The sequence below is a fragment of the Mandrillus leucophaeus genome, unplaced genomic scaffold, assembly GCF_000951045.1.
Source record: "Mandrillus leucophaeus isolate KB7577 unplaced genomic scaffold, Mleu.le_1.0 Scaffold89, whole genome shotgun sequence".
Taxonomy (NCBI): Eukaryota; Metazoa; Chordata; class Mammalia; order Primates; family Cercopithecidae; genus Mandrillus; species Mandrillus leucophaeus.
Genome location: NW_012109696.1, coordinates 2,333,051 through 2,347,521, shown reverse-complemented (window position 1 = coordinate 2,347,521; position 14,471 = coordinate 2,333,051). Strand labels below are relative to the sequence as shown.

At 48.6% G+C, this 14,471-nt stretch overlaps 1 protein-coding gene across 1 annotated transcript in view; it reads left to right on the top strand.

The window, feature by feature from the left end:
* The window catches only part of ADAMTS16 (ADAM metallopeptidase with thrombospondin type 1 motif, 16), a 192,356-nt gene that overhangs the window by 118,603 nt on the left and 59,282 nt on the right, over positions 1–14,471 (top strand). The window contains exon 18 of the mRNA XM_011969411.1: positions 3,397–3,523. Coding sequence (XP_011824801.1) covers positions 3,397–3,523 — 127 coding nt within the window. The remainder of the gene's footprint in view (positions 1–3,396; positions 3,524–14,471) is intronic.

Genomic DNA, 14,471 nt, shown 5'->3' with positions numbered 1-14,471 from the left:
AAAAAAAAAAAAAAAAAAAAAAAAAAAAAAGAAGTTTATTTTGCCGAGGTTAAGGATAGGCCAGAAGAAAGGAAGAATCCCAGAAACACAGTCTGTGGTTTGTGCCTTTCTCCAAAGATGATTTATTTTGAGAGCTTCAATATTTAAAGGGGAGAAGTGGACTGGAGGGGAAAGAGTAAGGTTATGGTCCCACTACTGAATCCACAGGTCGCAAGGGAAAAGGAGCAGGCGGGGAATCGTCAACTGAGTATTCATCTCACTCAGTAAATTGGCACTGTACACCAGATAAGGTGAACATGCGGTAGCTGCCGGTGGGGGTGTTTAACCTTGTATCTGCAGCTTTCTTTTTAGGAACAAAAGGAAAGGCAGCTTTTTGCATGACTCAGTTTTCAGCTTGATTTATCCTTTTGGTGTAGTGAATTGGAATCCTGAGTTTTTCTTTTCTTTTAGCATTACTCTCGCCCCACGGTGTCGTCCCCTTTCAAAGGCTGCCCTGAGCAACTCCCTCCCCCCACCTCCACTACACCTGCCTCGGGGGATGTTGGACACCCAAAGGCCAATCCCAAATCCATCTTTGATTTTCCTAAATTGATATTTTAGAACAGATGTTGAAACTGCAAACTTACCAGAGTGCTGGAAATATTTACTTGTATTGCCTTTCTGTCGCCCCAAGGGATCGAGGTCCATCTTCAATGGACGCCTCCTTAGTCCTCTTGCTTTTAGTCTGTAGTGGTTTAAATCTTGTTCTTTCATAGAAATATTCTTCTTCAAGAGGCTCAATATGTTAAAATAATTTTCTTACATTTTTAGAGTATGTATCAAAGTCATTTTTAAATAACCTATTCCTGATCAAAGATCACTAAAATCAGATAAATAATTGCAAAATTCACCTTAAGGGGGTATCATGCACTTACCTGGGTTAAATATATAATTCTGCCAAGTTAGCAGAGAGATGACTGGTTTTACAAAACTGGGAGGGTCCTATGTAACTTCTCTTTCTGCTTTATCAATGCTCAAAGGGCTAAAACCCCAAGAAATGGGTGGTTTGGGGCTTAGAGCCATGAGCTCCTACAGTGAGTGGCTCCTGCTTTAGAACTTAGGAGAGCTGCCCTCCTCTTTACACTTGAGAAAACTGGTAATGTGTGGAGTGTGACTTTCCCTTCTGAATGGCCCCACTCCTTTTGACTAAGCAACGCCAAAATGTCAAACTTGTTTTCAATGTATATTTTAGAGACTTTCAATTCTCTTTAAGTCAGGAGGGGTTTGACTTCTGTGGAACTGGCATGAGAGGTTTTCGTGCCTGGTGTCTACAGTCTGCTCCTTTCCTCCTCGGAGACAATCTCTTTGTTGTATTTCCTTATAAGCAAACTCTGAGTTGTCTGACTCCGTCTGAGTTGTACACGGCTTGGGCTGCAGAGGAGTGAGAACAGGTGTTCCACCCAATCTGCAGGACTCCTTCATCCGTATTTCCAAAGGCAGTGATAAAATCACTTTTAGATCTGAATGTATTTTGTGTTTATTTTATTTATTTATTTTATGTATTTATTTATTTTTATTTTTATTTTTATTTTTTTGGAGACAGAGTCTCGCTCTGTCGCCCAGGCTGGAGTGCAGTGGCACGATCTCAGCTCACTGCAAGCTCCACCTCCCGGGTTCAGGCCATTCTCCTGCCTCAGCCTCCCAAGTAGCTGGGACTACAGGCGCCCACCACCATGCCCAGCTAATTTTTTCTACTTTTTAGTAGAGACGGGGTTTCACTGTGTTAGCCAGGATGATCTCGATCTCCTGACCTCGTGATCCGCCTGCCTTGGCCTCCCAAATATTTTGTGTTAATTTTAAATCAACACTAGTTTGGTTCTATTTATTTTTTCCCCTACTGCATTAACTCTTTTGAGACAGGGTTTCCCTCTGTCATCCAGGCTGGAGTGCAGTGAAGCACCATTTCGGCTCACTGCAGCTTCTGCCTTCCAGGCTCACGTGAGCCTCCCCTCAGCCTCCTGAGTACCTGGGACTACAGGCGCATGCCACCATGCCTGGCTATTCTTCGTATTTTTTGTAGAGATGGGGTTTCACCATATTGCCCAGGCTGGTCTCAAACTCCTGGACTCAAGCGATTCACATGCCTAAGCCTGTCAAAGTGCTGGGATTGTAGGTGTGAGCCACCATGCCTGGTCCTGCATTCACTCTTTAATATCATTCCTCAAAGTGTCTTTTAGCTGTAATTTTTTTTTTTTTTTTTTTTGTCGGAGTCTTGCTCTGCCACCAGGCTGGAATACAGTGAGCAGCACGATCTCGGCTCACTGCAACCTCCAACTCCCTGGTTCCAGCGATTCTCCTACCTCAATCCTCTGAGTAGCCGGGAATATAGGCACATACCACCATGCCCAGCTAATTTTTGTATTTTTAGTAGAGATAGAGTTTCACCATGTTGGTCAGGATGGCCTCGATCCCCTGACCCTGTGATCTACCCAGCTCAGCTTCCCAAAGTATCTCTTTTTTATTGTGGCAAAATATATGTAAAATTTGCTATTTTCACCATTTTTGAATGTACATTTTAGTACTATTAAGTACATTCACATTGATGTACAACCATCACCAGCGTCATTTCCAGAATTTTTTCATCTTCTCAAACGGAAACTCTGTGACTATTAGACATTAGCTCCCAATTCTCCCTCCTCCGAGATCCTGGTAACCATCATTCTACTTTCTGTCTCAATGAATTGACTATTCCTGGTACCTCACTTAAGTTAAAGTCCCTTTGAGATAAATTTAATTAATTGAAATATTGAACAAATATAGGAGTGTTCACAAAGTCTTAAATAGATAGAGGCTGAGAATCAAACAAACTTGCATTTCCATCGACTTCCTTCTATGCAACACCTAAGTCATGATTGTTAAAGTTAGCCTTTCAGATTTAGCTCTCTGAATTCTCTGGTGACAAACTGCTTGTTGTTTTGTTGTCTGTGTTTCCTGCTGATTTATTACTGTTTCTTGTTGTCATCTCAAATGGAAAAGTGGAACAGGCATATTTAATATTGGTGTTTCTGCTGAAAATCCACTGGTGTTTTCAGCTATGGAACGAGTAGAAAAGAAGCAGGTACATTTCAGCAAATGTATGATGACATCAATCGCAAAACGAATGTTGACTTTAAAGGCGTTAAAATAAAAATATGGAGGGAAAATATATACATCTTAAAATGAATGAAACTCACTAATTACAACTTATGAAGACAGGTCAGAGAAGTGGAATATTAATAGTTGGCCAGTTGGTCATTAACACAAAGATATGCCAGTATGGCTAAGATTTTTTGAAAGAGATTTTATTAGCTCACCATCTACCTTTTACTGTGGGGCATGCATGTGAGTCTTTATTCTACTTTTCATCCTTCTCTACAGGACAGATGACTGTGAGAGAGGGCTGCTACAGAGACCTGAAGTTTCAAGTAAATACATCTTTCTGCAATCCCAAGACTCGACCTGTCACGGGGCTGGTGCCTTGCAAAGTATCCGCCTGTCCTCCCAGGTAAGAAGCATCGTGTTCATCAAAGCAGGTTTCCCAGGTTGCAGACGTACTCAGCGAGTCTTATAGCTCCTGATGTAGACAGAGAAGTGCTGATGGCCATCATGTCACTCATAACAGTGGAGAAGCAAAGGAGACAAGAGCTTCCTGGACAAGGGACCTAGAGAGTATGTTTAGTTGGGAAGTGGTCTGGAAATTCTTGTGACTGCAAGTGGACATTCTTAGAATGGCGTCCTATTTGTTGTATTTGTGCTTTCATTGGTTGCAGGCTGGCAGGAGTGATAACACGCTCTGGTGATAATGATGCATTCTCTCTTAGCCTGCTGTCCTGTCCACTAGTGTGTGCTTTTCTTGCCGAATGAAACTTGCTGGAAGAACGCATCAAAAGGCCTGCCAGTGGGGAATGGACCCTGGATTCCTCAGTGCCTTGCAAACATACAATTGTGAGGGCTGGAGCCACAGAAAGTCAGGGTTCTTGTCACCCTACTCTACCCTCACTGCTACTGCCCCTAGGAGTTCCTAAACCCAAGCTTGGGTTCTCTAAGGCAGGACGTGGGGAAGGACCCCTTGAGGCAGCCATGGTCCTACTGCACTGTCAGGAGCTATCACGTCTGGGCAAGGCCTTCATCCCGCTGTTCTTCACTTTCTTCATCTTTATGTGGGACACGTCACAGAAGGTTGTGAAAACTGATGCAAGATTTTTCTCAGGCTCTTTGCTGGACTCCCAGCAGGGGCACCTTGTCTACTTGGCCTCCTGCACTCAGCCCCTTGTGGGAGGGAGGCATGTGAGCAAGTGAGTACAGGATCCAGCTCGTCACTCTGAAGACACAGGAGCAAGCTCCGGGTAAAGCCCGCAGCCAGACCAGGCGTGTTGCCTGGAGAGGAACACAGTGGTACCCAGGCAAGGGTGCCCGTGACCCCAGATCCCCAGAGTGGGTGTTAATGTGCTAATTAGCTTTTTTAGTTCCATCATCCACAGCCCAATGGACAGAGGTGTGTTAGCAGCTCAGTCAGCCCCGACCCTGTAGTGTGGGGCAGCTGCCCTCCACCAGCGGGGGCAAAGGGCCAGCCTTTCTGGTACCCACACTCAGTGGGCCCCAAGCTCTTGTCCAGCATCCAAGAAGAATGAGGTCATGCTTGACCACTGAAGGATGGTGAGGGCAGATAATTTTATCAAGCGATGAAAATAGCTCTCAGCAGAGAGGGGAGCTGGAGAGGGTATGAAAATGGCAGGTCTTCTTCTCCCAAAGTCAGCAGGTCTCCTCCCCCAAGTTAGGCCATCTCCCCTCTACCAACTGAGCCTGGGGTCTTTAGAGGCACAGGATGGGGGCAGGCCAGGCCATATGTACTATTGGAAAGGGCAACATTCGATTGCTTAAAAGGCATTATTGAGAAAGAACCAATTGCAAGAGAGTAGGCAAACAGGAATGGAAGTTCTCCCTCTGGTCTGTGGGTTTTGGGCTGCTTTTGGCTTGAAGTTGGGGTTTCGTGGGGACTTGCCCCTGTCTGCCTAGGATTTCTCTGCCTCCTGCCTCTATTAAAGTGCACCTGAGATCACATATTTACAGAATTAAATTCTAGCTCCAACTAGATCTTTCAAATAGCCCAAGACACTCGAAGACTTAATACAAGATAATCTAATACATTTTGATGATAAAGATCCACAATAGCTGGCAAATTGATCCCAAGTTTGCTGAACTATGCCTCAAAAGCATGAAACTGGGTACTCTCCCCGAGGTAATAAAGTACAGGAAGGTGGGAGACACTGTCTCTTTTTGGAGGTGTTACCCCTGGTCTCTCTCTCAGTAAAGAGAAGGAGGTCACTTACCAACATTTGAAGAGCCAGGACCCTTCTTGCAATCACAGTAAGGAGGACACCTCCTTGGGAAGATCTTGTCCTCCCAGCACACCTGCCCCTGATGTGATCGGGGACCTGTCACCTTATAAAGCCACCAGCCCTGCCTCAGTCATGGTTCCTGAACCACCACTTCCCAAGACCTGCTATCGAGAGAGATGCAGTCAGAATTTACACAAGAAATTAAGTGCTTAAGATGCAGCACACTGAGACATGTGACACCCTCTGGGGGACTCTTTCGGTATCAACCAGGGCCTGTGGAGTTGATGCACACCCATGATGATGCTCCACGGCCCTCAGCTGTCCCTGAGCCAACCCTGTGGGCCACTGCAGGAGAGCTGGCTGCTGGCCTTTCCCACCCTGACAGGCCTTCAGCCTGTGCTGAGCTCCATGACGAGAGCACAGCCCACTCACCAGGGGCTCCCTCTGTGTCTGGAATGACACACCAAATACAGACATGCCCACATCATTTAGGAAATAAGCCCCATGGCTGGCTGAGGCAGTATGTAGCATGGCACCGTTGTGGGCAAAAGTGATCGTCCTGTCCGAAGGAAATGGAGGCCCCTTGCTGAGTTGTGTCAGAGAAAAATGAAGCCAAATACTGGGTAAAGTGGTCAGGAGAGATTTTAGTCAGTGATCCCTGCTGCAATAGGGAAAACATTGTGGCCTGAAGTGAACTCCCCTTAGATCAGCAGAGACGATTGGGCATTTTACAGGGAGAATAGAAGAGCAGGGAGGGGCAGACTCAGGGCTCAGGAGAGTTGGGGAGGTGAAAACCTGCAAAAAGCATGAAGAAAGGTTGGTTCTTGTGAAATCTCTCAGTTTGCCAACTGGCGATCATAGAAGTGAGGCTCCCACCTTCCTACAGAGACTGGGAGTCAGGGGTCCTATCTTCAGGTGTCAGCCAGAACAAACAGGAAATGCTTTGGGAAGCCTTGAGATTTCTCAGACAGGCACTTTAAAAGGGGCTGGGGTTATCTTAGGGATGTAGCCTTCAGCTGTCAGAAACCATGTTAGTGTTTCTTCAGGACTTCATAAGCCCAGGTGAGGCCTTGTGGTGAAGTGGGCTCAGAGGAACCTGGCTAGAGTTTGGCCAAGGACAGAACATTGTCAACTGCTGCAGCAACTTGACCTCCCACCCCCTGCTCCCTAGACAGTGGAGTCTGCGTGCATTCCAGTTGGTGTTGACATCACTGTGACCTTGATTGCAGGTCCTTGCTTATATGGAAATTGGGAGCATCGCTTCCTGTGCTGAATTCCTCTTTCCATACCGTGTTTAGTCCAGGTTTGTTAAGCGAGAAGCATCTGTGGTTCTTCAAGGTACCTAGTTACCAGTGCTGTGAAGTGGGGAAACCACTAAATTAGACTTAAAGAAGTGTGTGTGTGTGTGCGCGCGTGTGTGTTTCACATGCAGGAGGAACTAGGGTTACTAGTTCCATGTGGAAGTAAATCTGTCAGGATGTTAAAGCTCAGGGTAATTGGAAATGTTGAGTGCTTGAATGCATTTCTCAAGCTAGTCGTATTAATGGATCAAGCATAGCCTTGCAGTCTAGTCAGCCCTGGTCTACTCAGTGAAGCCCGTCTAGAAAGAATGCTAGAGAAAACTCACCCCAACACAGGAACAAGTTACCAGTGTCTGGGCTCCTAATTGTGTGCTTCGAAGTATCACATAATTCAGATACGAAGTGATAGTTGGGATACCCCTGAAGAGACCCCTTTGCATCTGCAAACTCCACAGGACTAGGCATAGAAAGCAGGAGAGCTGGCGGCCTCAGGGCAGCAGAGAGAAGCAAAAGCAGTGGCAGAGGGGAGCAACTGCGTCCTTTCCCTAGGACGGGCCTCCGTCCTACCACATGGGGAGAATGTTAGCAGCTGCTTCAGTTCTTTTTTGGAAAGAGCAGAAGAGTTCATTTAAATTATGGTTGCCCATTGTTGCAATCTGCTTGTTGGTTGTTTGTTTTCTCTCTTGCCGCCTCCCCCACAGTGCCCAGAGGGACGTTCTCCTTGACACTCACTGCAAGAGGAAACCTGGGATGTTGGGGATGGGCCCGGTGGGAAAGGAGCTCTCCTCCTCCTGGGGCTACTCTTCCTGGTGTTACCCAGACTTCTTCTTCAACCAAACCTCAGGTAGAACATGCTCAACAGGAGATTATGTGGCTGCTCGTTTACTGTCACTCTTAGTGGTTTGCTGTTTCTGTATCGTCTCACCCTGTTTTAAATCTGTCCAAACATTGCTTTCCAAGTGAGACCATAATACAGTTATTGAATTTTGATAATGGAAATCTAAGCAGCTTCTTATATGGTCAGGTAAAATTGACCTTACCCTCAACCATTATCCAAGACTGTCATCCTCAGCTCTTGTATCCATTTAGATAAATCTTTGTTCCTGGTACAGAATTTTCACACTTACTATCTGGAAATATCTCTTTGGAATTGAAATGACAGGAGCTCCCTTTTCCTGCTTGCAGGGTGTACAATGAGGGTGTGGCTCGCGTCTTTGATGGCCCACTGCCCAAACCTCTACGGGGTGCAGGCAGATGGGCAGGTTGTGGGGCTCTGACCCCACAGTAACGTCTAAGGGTGAATATTTACAGCTCCTGAACTCCCAGTGGGCATGTGTTACAGTGTGCTTTTCTAGTTTTGCCTTCCCTAGGCAACTTGTGTTAATCAGCTCAATTAGACCCTTTGCCTTATCCCAAGGACAGAGGGCTTTCTGTATCCTGGGTTCTTGCCTTGGTGTACTGGAAAAATTGTATCACACATGGGCTTGGAGAATGAGTACAAGGTTTTGTTGAGCGGAGGTAGCTCTCAATGAGGCAAATGGAGAGCCAGAAAGGGGATGGAATGGGAAAGTGGTCTTTCCCCTAGAGTTGGGCTGCTCCGCAGCGGAGTTCTCTGACCATCCCAGACAAACTCTGGTTGATGGCCCCACCGGCATCTACTGGTGCCTATCAGCATGCCCCTTCACCAACGTGTTTCTCTCGACACCCGACCACTTGTGTGTTCTTCCACCAATGTGTTTCTCTTGACGTCCAGCTGCTTGTCTATGTGCTGGCTAGGGTCTCAGGGTTTGTATAGGCACAGGATGGGGAAATGGTGGGCCAGGGTGGTCTTGGAAAATGCAACGTTTGGGCATGAAAACAGAAATGCCTGTCCTCACCTAGGTCCATGGGCACAGGCCCAAGGGTGGAGCCCTCACCAGGGACCCCGCCCTTCTCCTCCCAGCACTTCCCTGCCCTGTACCCATATCAGAATCAGATCTTTGCTTTGTCCACTGACACATCCCAAGGGATGAGAAACGTGCCTGGCTCACATGGGACCTCAATATGTGTTCATAGGAGACGTGGATGAACCATGGTCCCATTAGGCCAGGAAGAGACATTTCAGGCTTGCAGTGTGGCCTTGGGGAAGTGGTTTCACTTCTTGATGCCTCAGTTTGCCCAGTTGTGAGATGACAAAAAGAAAATGTGTGGAGTCACACGCCAAGCTCTGTGACTCCACTCTCCCTTGGGGCTGTTCTGTAGAGAAGCTGGACAGGTCCTGTCTGGATTGCCACCGTTGAGAAATAGGCACTACTCAGACATCACAAAGCTTCTGGAATCGACTGTTCCTTAACACATCTAAACTACATTTGTATGTCCCCACGTGTCTCCCGTGTAAAGTATCTGCCTCACATCAGCCTCCTTCAGGAGCTCCCCTGGGAGGACCCTGAGATAGGAGCATTTGCAGTATCCTTGACTCACCATAGTGCCGCAAACGAAGGTCTCATGAGACACTCAGTCACCACAGCTCCTGCGACTGCGACTGCTACTGCTACTGCTGTGGTCAGTTTGTCAACACTAAATCCACCCGTGGGATCCTTCCAACGCACCTGTCTGTTCCTTGACTGTCCACTCAAATGGTCTCCCCTGATTCAGTGTTTCGCTCCTGCCGTCAACAATAACTGCCCAGAAGGATCCCTCAAGGTCCCTTTCTCCTTCCTGTCTTTGTTAATAGAAGCCTCTGCCCCATACCTGACCTGCACGGGGATCCAGGCTGGACACTGTTTCTGTCCTCCCAGGCTGAGGTCTGGCCCATGGGATGCGAGCCTGTGCCCTCCATGCCAAGCCCTCAAGAGGCAGCTGTTCCGTCCTCTTCCTCTGCCCACCTCTGTGGCTGCAGCAGGGCCTAGCCTTAGTGGCTGCAGCAGGGCCTAGCCTTAGTGAGCAGCTGCAGCCCCTGGGGCAGGGGTCACTTCCTAGGGGAGTAGAGGGCCAAGACAGAGGTAGTCGAGCCTGGTGACCTGGAGAAGGACTGCACTAGCCCTGCCCCACGGCTGCCCACCAGCTCAGACTCACACAAAGGGAACCGCTCCCTCCCTTGTTAAGCCATCTCCTGCTGGGTCTAGTTGGTGCAGCTCAGCCACATTCTGAGCTCATACATACCTCACCTGTGACCTCTCGGTCCTGAACACCCCTCTCCAGACAGGCCATGCCTCTCGTCATGCAGCTTCTGTGCTTCAGGATCCACATTGATGTTGTCCTTCTGTCTCACTGCGTGGCTGATCTTCCCACCGCTCACTGCCCAGGACCCCGGAGCCCCCACCCAGGCAGAGTCCATAGCAGTGCTAGAACCCTCCCCTCACCAGTGCCTGAGCTGCCTTGCTTCACCCTACCTCCCCTATACTACCCTGGTCACCTCAGTCTGGATACCCCCAACTCTTGACCCACTCTGCACACGGAGATTAGCAGTAAATGCTATCCCCAAAATCGCATGTTCTCACTCTAAAAGTGTGGTCACCCAAGGATGGTACACAATCCTTACACCTGGGTCATTTGCTCCCCACCTCCCACGACATTGGGTTCACGTCACCTGCAATTTCCTCCGTCTCCTTACCCCACACTCTCCACCTGGGACCTCAGACTAAAGAGAAGGCAGCAATGACCATCGCTTCCTCTTGCCAATATCTCTCTGTGCCTCCAACCCCCTACTCTGCCCTCCCTCCCATCACAAGGGGCAGACGGCCCGAGCCTCTAGAGGAGCCTTTGGAAGTTACCTTTTTTTTCCATATAAGTGACCCATTTTGCCCTGTGGTTCCTGCTGCTTTTCTGGCTAGGCCTCCTCTGCCTCTGCCTCTGCCTCTCTATGCTTGGTCTTTCTGGTATTGAGAGATTCGGAGCCAAAGACATCCCTGCGTTCTGCTGTGTCCTATCTTCTATACTTGACTCTTTCAAACACAATTTAATACACACGTGTGCTGGAAGAAAAGGTGCAGTTCAGCAGCAGAGGGCCAGTCTAGGGGAAGCTGGAGCTGATGTATCCGACAGCAGGTAGAAACATGAGACTGAGGCTGCCCCAAATCCACTTCAGTCAACCCTGGAGCCCCCCATCTGATGGTACCCTTTGACACGTGGACCGCATATTTTGGAAGGTTCATATTGCCCTCTGAAAGGGGAAACTTTGAGACAATACAGAAGGCTCTCTGTGGACCTGATGCCATGCTTTCCTGTCTGGGAGAATCTTAAGGAGAACCAAGTCGATCTCCCCACCCCTAATCCAATGCCCGCAAATAGCAGGGGCCTGATCGCCCGTGGGGCTCAGTAAATTTATGTCTCACAGGAGAAACAAGATCTCCAGACTCCCCTCCCACAACTCTCCTGCACTGAAATTCTTTCTATGGAGTGGCCTCGTTGGCATGGGTTATGTCCATGGGCCAGAGACAGACAAAGGCGTGGGGCGGCATTGCTCCTTGTCAAAGGTGCAGCCGTGACACTGCCTGCCTCCCTGGGCTTGACCCTGCCTTCCCCACTTCAGGCGTGATCCAGGCCTCCTGTCTCCCAGGATGAGGTGAGGATTCCACAAAAACACTCTCATGTGTGATAAACTCTCACTAAATCTTGGCTATGATTATTGTTACTGTAAAAGGAGAAACAAATTCACAACAGTTACGTATTTTGTCTATAAAGCAAAACCATCCCTGGCAAAAACACAGAATAATGGACCTACATTGCATATATCAACCCTTGGGGATAGTTGTTTCATTGTATTATTTTAACAATTGAGTTGGGAGCATAGATTTTAATTTAAAATGCTACTTTACTTTTCTTCTGAAATGCAAAATATATTTCTATTATGTTCTGGATACTAACAATTTTTTTTGATCCTAATTCAATGGTCAGGAAACCCATGTTCCATTTCTCTGAGGATGGCGTGTGCATCTTTCTTACCGAATTATGTCTCCCTGCGAGGCTTCCCTGGCCTCGAGGCTGCAGGTGCTCCGACCTGTGTCCTCAGCAGCCTGGCAAAGCTGGAGCCGCAGCCCCGAGAGAATAAGCAGCGCTCTCCTTCCCCACCGTTCGTGCTCTGTCTGACACTAAGTGGGGCTCAGTGGGGTGTGATCTGGTGTTTCATGTTCAACTTGAAGGAGGGTCCCACAAGGATTGAGGGGTGGAACCTGTAAAACATCTTAATCCATAGCCTTCTCACTTTTAACTTAAATGAAAAACGAAACCTGCTGTGCTGGCTGGAGCCCCAGCCTCCTCCTCAGCACCCGGAGACCGTCCTGCAGCCTTGCAGACTCCTGCAATTGCATTGCCGGATGGGATCCCCTAAGTCATAAATCTCTGCTGAGGGCAGAGTGTTGGGTGTCTAGAAGTCTTGCCGGAGATTCTCTTAAAATGTCTGTGCAGCCTCGGTCAGCAGGAGTATCCTGGAGAAATAACAGGCGTCAGCAATTCCCACCTACTCCTCCCAGATGGGGGAGCTGCTCAGCCTCCAGCTCTCGCTCCTCCCACTCCTCCCTCACACAGAGCCTCCTCCGTGCGCTGGCACTGCCCAGACAAGCAGCCCACAGCCCTCCCGTGGCTGCCCTGCCTCCATCTGCATTCTAGCATGAATCAGGCATTTTTATCACTTGCTTTTGAAACACGGATGATAAATCACACAAATATTTATTCCCTTTATACTTCTCAGTTTATCTAAATGGAGTGGCTCTTCAGGTCATTGATCTTAACTCTCATTTTCTAAGCATTAACACTAATCACACACCTTCCTGGACAGGGGATTGAAGATATAAGAGGAAATGCTTTCCAGATGGTAAATGGAGACATCCCCCTCTGTTTTTCAGGACTCTTCTAGGGACGCCAAGTAAGAGTCTAGATAACGCGGAGTAAGAGTCTGGATCACATATCGTGATCAAATGCTTTGTTTTCTCTGTAGCCCCGTCTCCACTTGATATTTGGATGGTTTATTCTTCTTGCTTATACGAAACCCATTAGTGGAATAATTCCTTTTACAACCAAGATACATGGGTCCCTAGCTCTGCCTGCTTGTTGCACGCTCTAGAAATGAAAGATAAGGCTCAGCAGGGCAGCTTTATTTCCACTGCTCTCCTTTAGAAGCACTTGCAATGGAAAGGGGAGAGCAATTTCCTTTTCTGTTGTTCCTTATCTCTTTTCGATCTGAGGCCGTGAAAACACTAATCACCCAGTAATGCACAGGTTACCAAGGGAATGAAAAGAAACCTGGTTGCTTAGGTGGTGTTTGTATAGGAGAGGGTTTTGCTCACAGGAACGCTGGGGAAGTGAACATCTCGGTTCATTTAATTATCTAAGTAGCTGAGCGTTCCCAAGCAGCAGGATGGGCTTCCTGGGAGAGAGACCCGCGCAGCCCCCAGGGCTCCCTGCTTAGAGGAGCCTCCTGTGTGGTTTTATTCTCTGCTGTTGCTGATGTGAAATTCCAAAGGATTTTTTTGTTGTTTTTTTTTTTGAGATGGAGTCTCGCTCTGTCACCCAGGCTGGAGTGCAGTGGTGCGATCTCGGCTCACTGCAAGCTCCGCCTCCCGGGTTCACGCCATTCTTCTGTCTCAACCTCCCCAGTAGCTGGGACTATAGGCACCTGCCACCATGCCTGGCTAATTTTTTGTAATTTTAGTAGAGACAGGGTTTCACCGTGTTAGCCAGGATGGCCTCGATCTCCTGACCTTGTGATCCGCCCATCTCGGCCTCCCAAAGTGCTGGAATTACAGGTGTGAGCCACTGCGCCTGGCCTCCAAAGGATTTTTAGCAAGGGGCCTGGCACATTTGTTTTGCACTGGGGCCCACGAATGGCACAGCCGGGGTGGCAGGCAGCCCCACTTCTGTGTCAACGTGGCTTTCTGGAATATTTGGGAATTGTATTAGAATGCGGGGTGTTTTAGCAAATCTACTCTGCACTCATTCCTTGAGTTCAGGAAGCCGTTCTATACCGTTGTCGGATCATGGGTGTGAGCCTCAAAGGTCCGCGGGCAGCAGTTCTCTGCTGTTTCTTTCCTTGTGCTTCTGGAATGAGAGCCAGTTTTACTCAACTTTGGAGTACTTGCAGGGGGAAGAAGTAACAGTGAGGGGCCCTTCCAGAGTCATTAGAGCTTCGTTCTCTAGATCCCAAGGCTTCCCCACTCTGCTGGGAGAGAGCCCAGTGGTGTGGACACGGGACTATGTGGCTCACCCACAGGAGCCACCGTGCTGAGGCCCACCTAATCGTCTTTGGGTACCTGTTTGCCCACCACTGTGCCCTTAGCAAAGACATCTAACCAATCTCAGTCTTATCAGGGAAACGAGAAGTGCTATGGCCCCTCCAGAATGAGTGCTGGGCCTGGCACAGTGGCTCACGCCTGTAATCCCAGCACTTTGGGGCAAGTGGATGGCTTGAGCTCAGGAGTTCGAGACCAGCCTGTCTGGGCAACATGGCAAAACCCCAGCTCTACCAAAAATACCAAAAATTAGCTGACGTGGTGGCGCACGCCTGTGCTCTCAACTACTTGGGAGGGAGAGGTGGGAGGATCACTTGAGCCCAGGAGGCAGAGGTTGCACTGGTTACACCACTGCACTCCAGCCTGGGCCACAGAGTGAAAAAAAAAAAAAAAAAAAAAGCACATCTATGGTTCCAGGTCCAGGTGCTTGCAGGGGACACACTGGGGTTCAGAGAATCTGGTCATATGGTTGGCAGGGACAGTACCCACAGGGTCCAGTCCTGCACTCCCTTTGTCCTGGTGCTGGGTCGTTCCTGGGCATCTCCAGGGAAGGCAGGAGCAAGGGCAGGGCAGGCAGGAGCGAGTTCCTCAGAAGGCTCTGCCCAGGC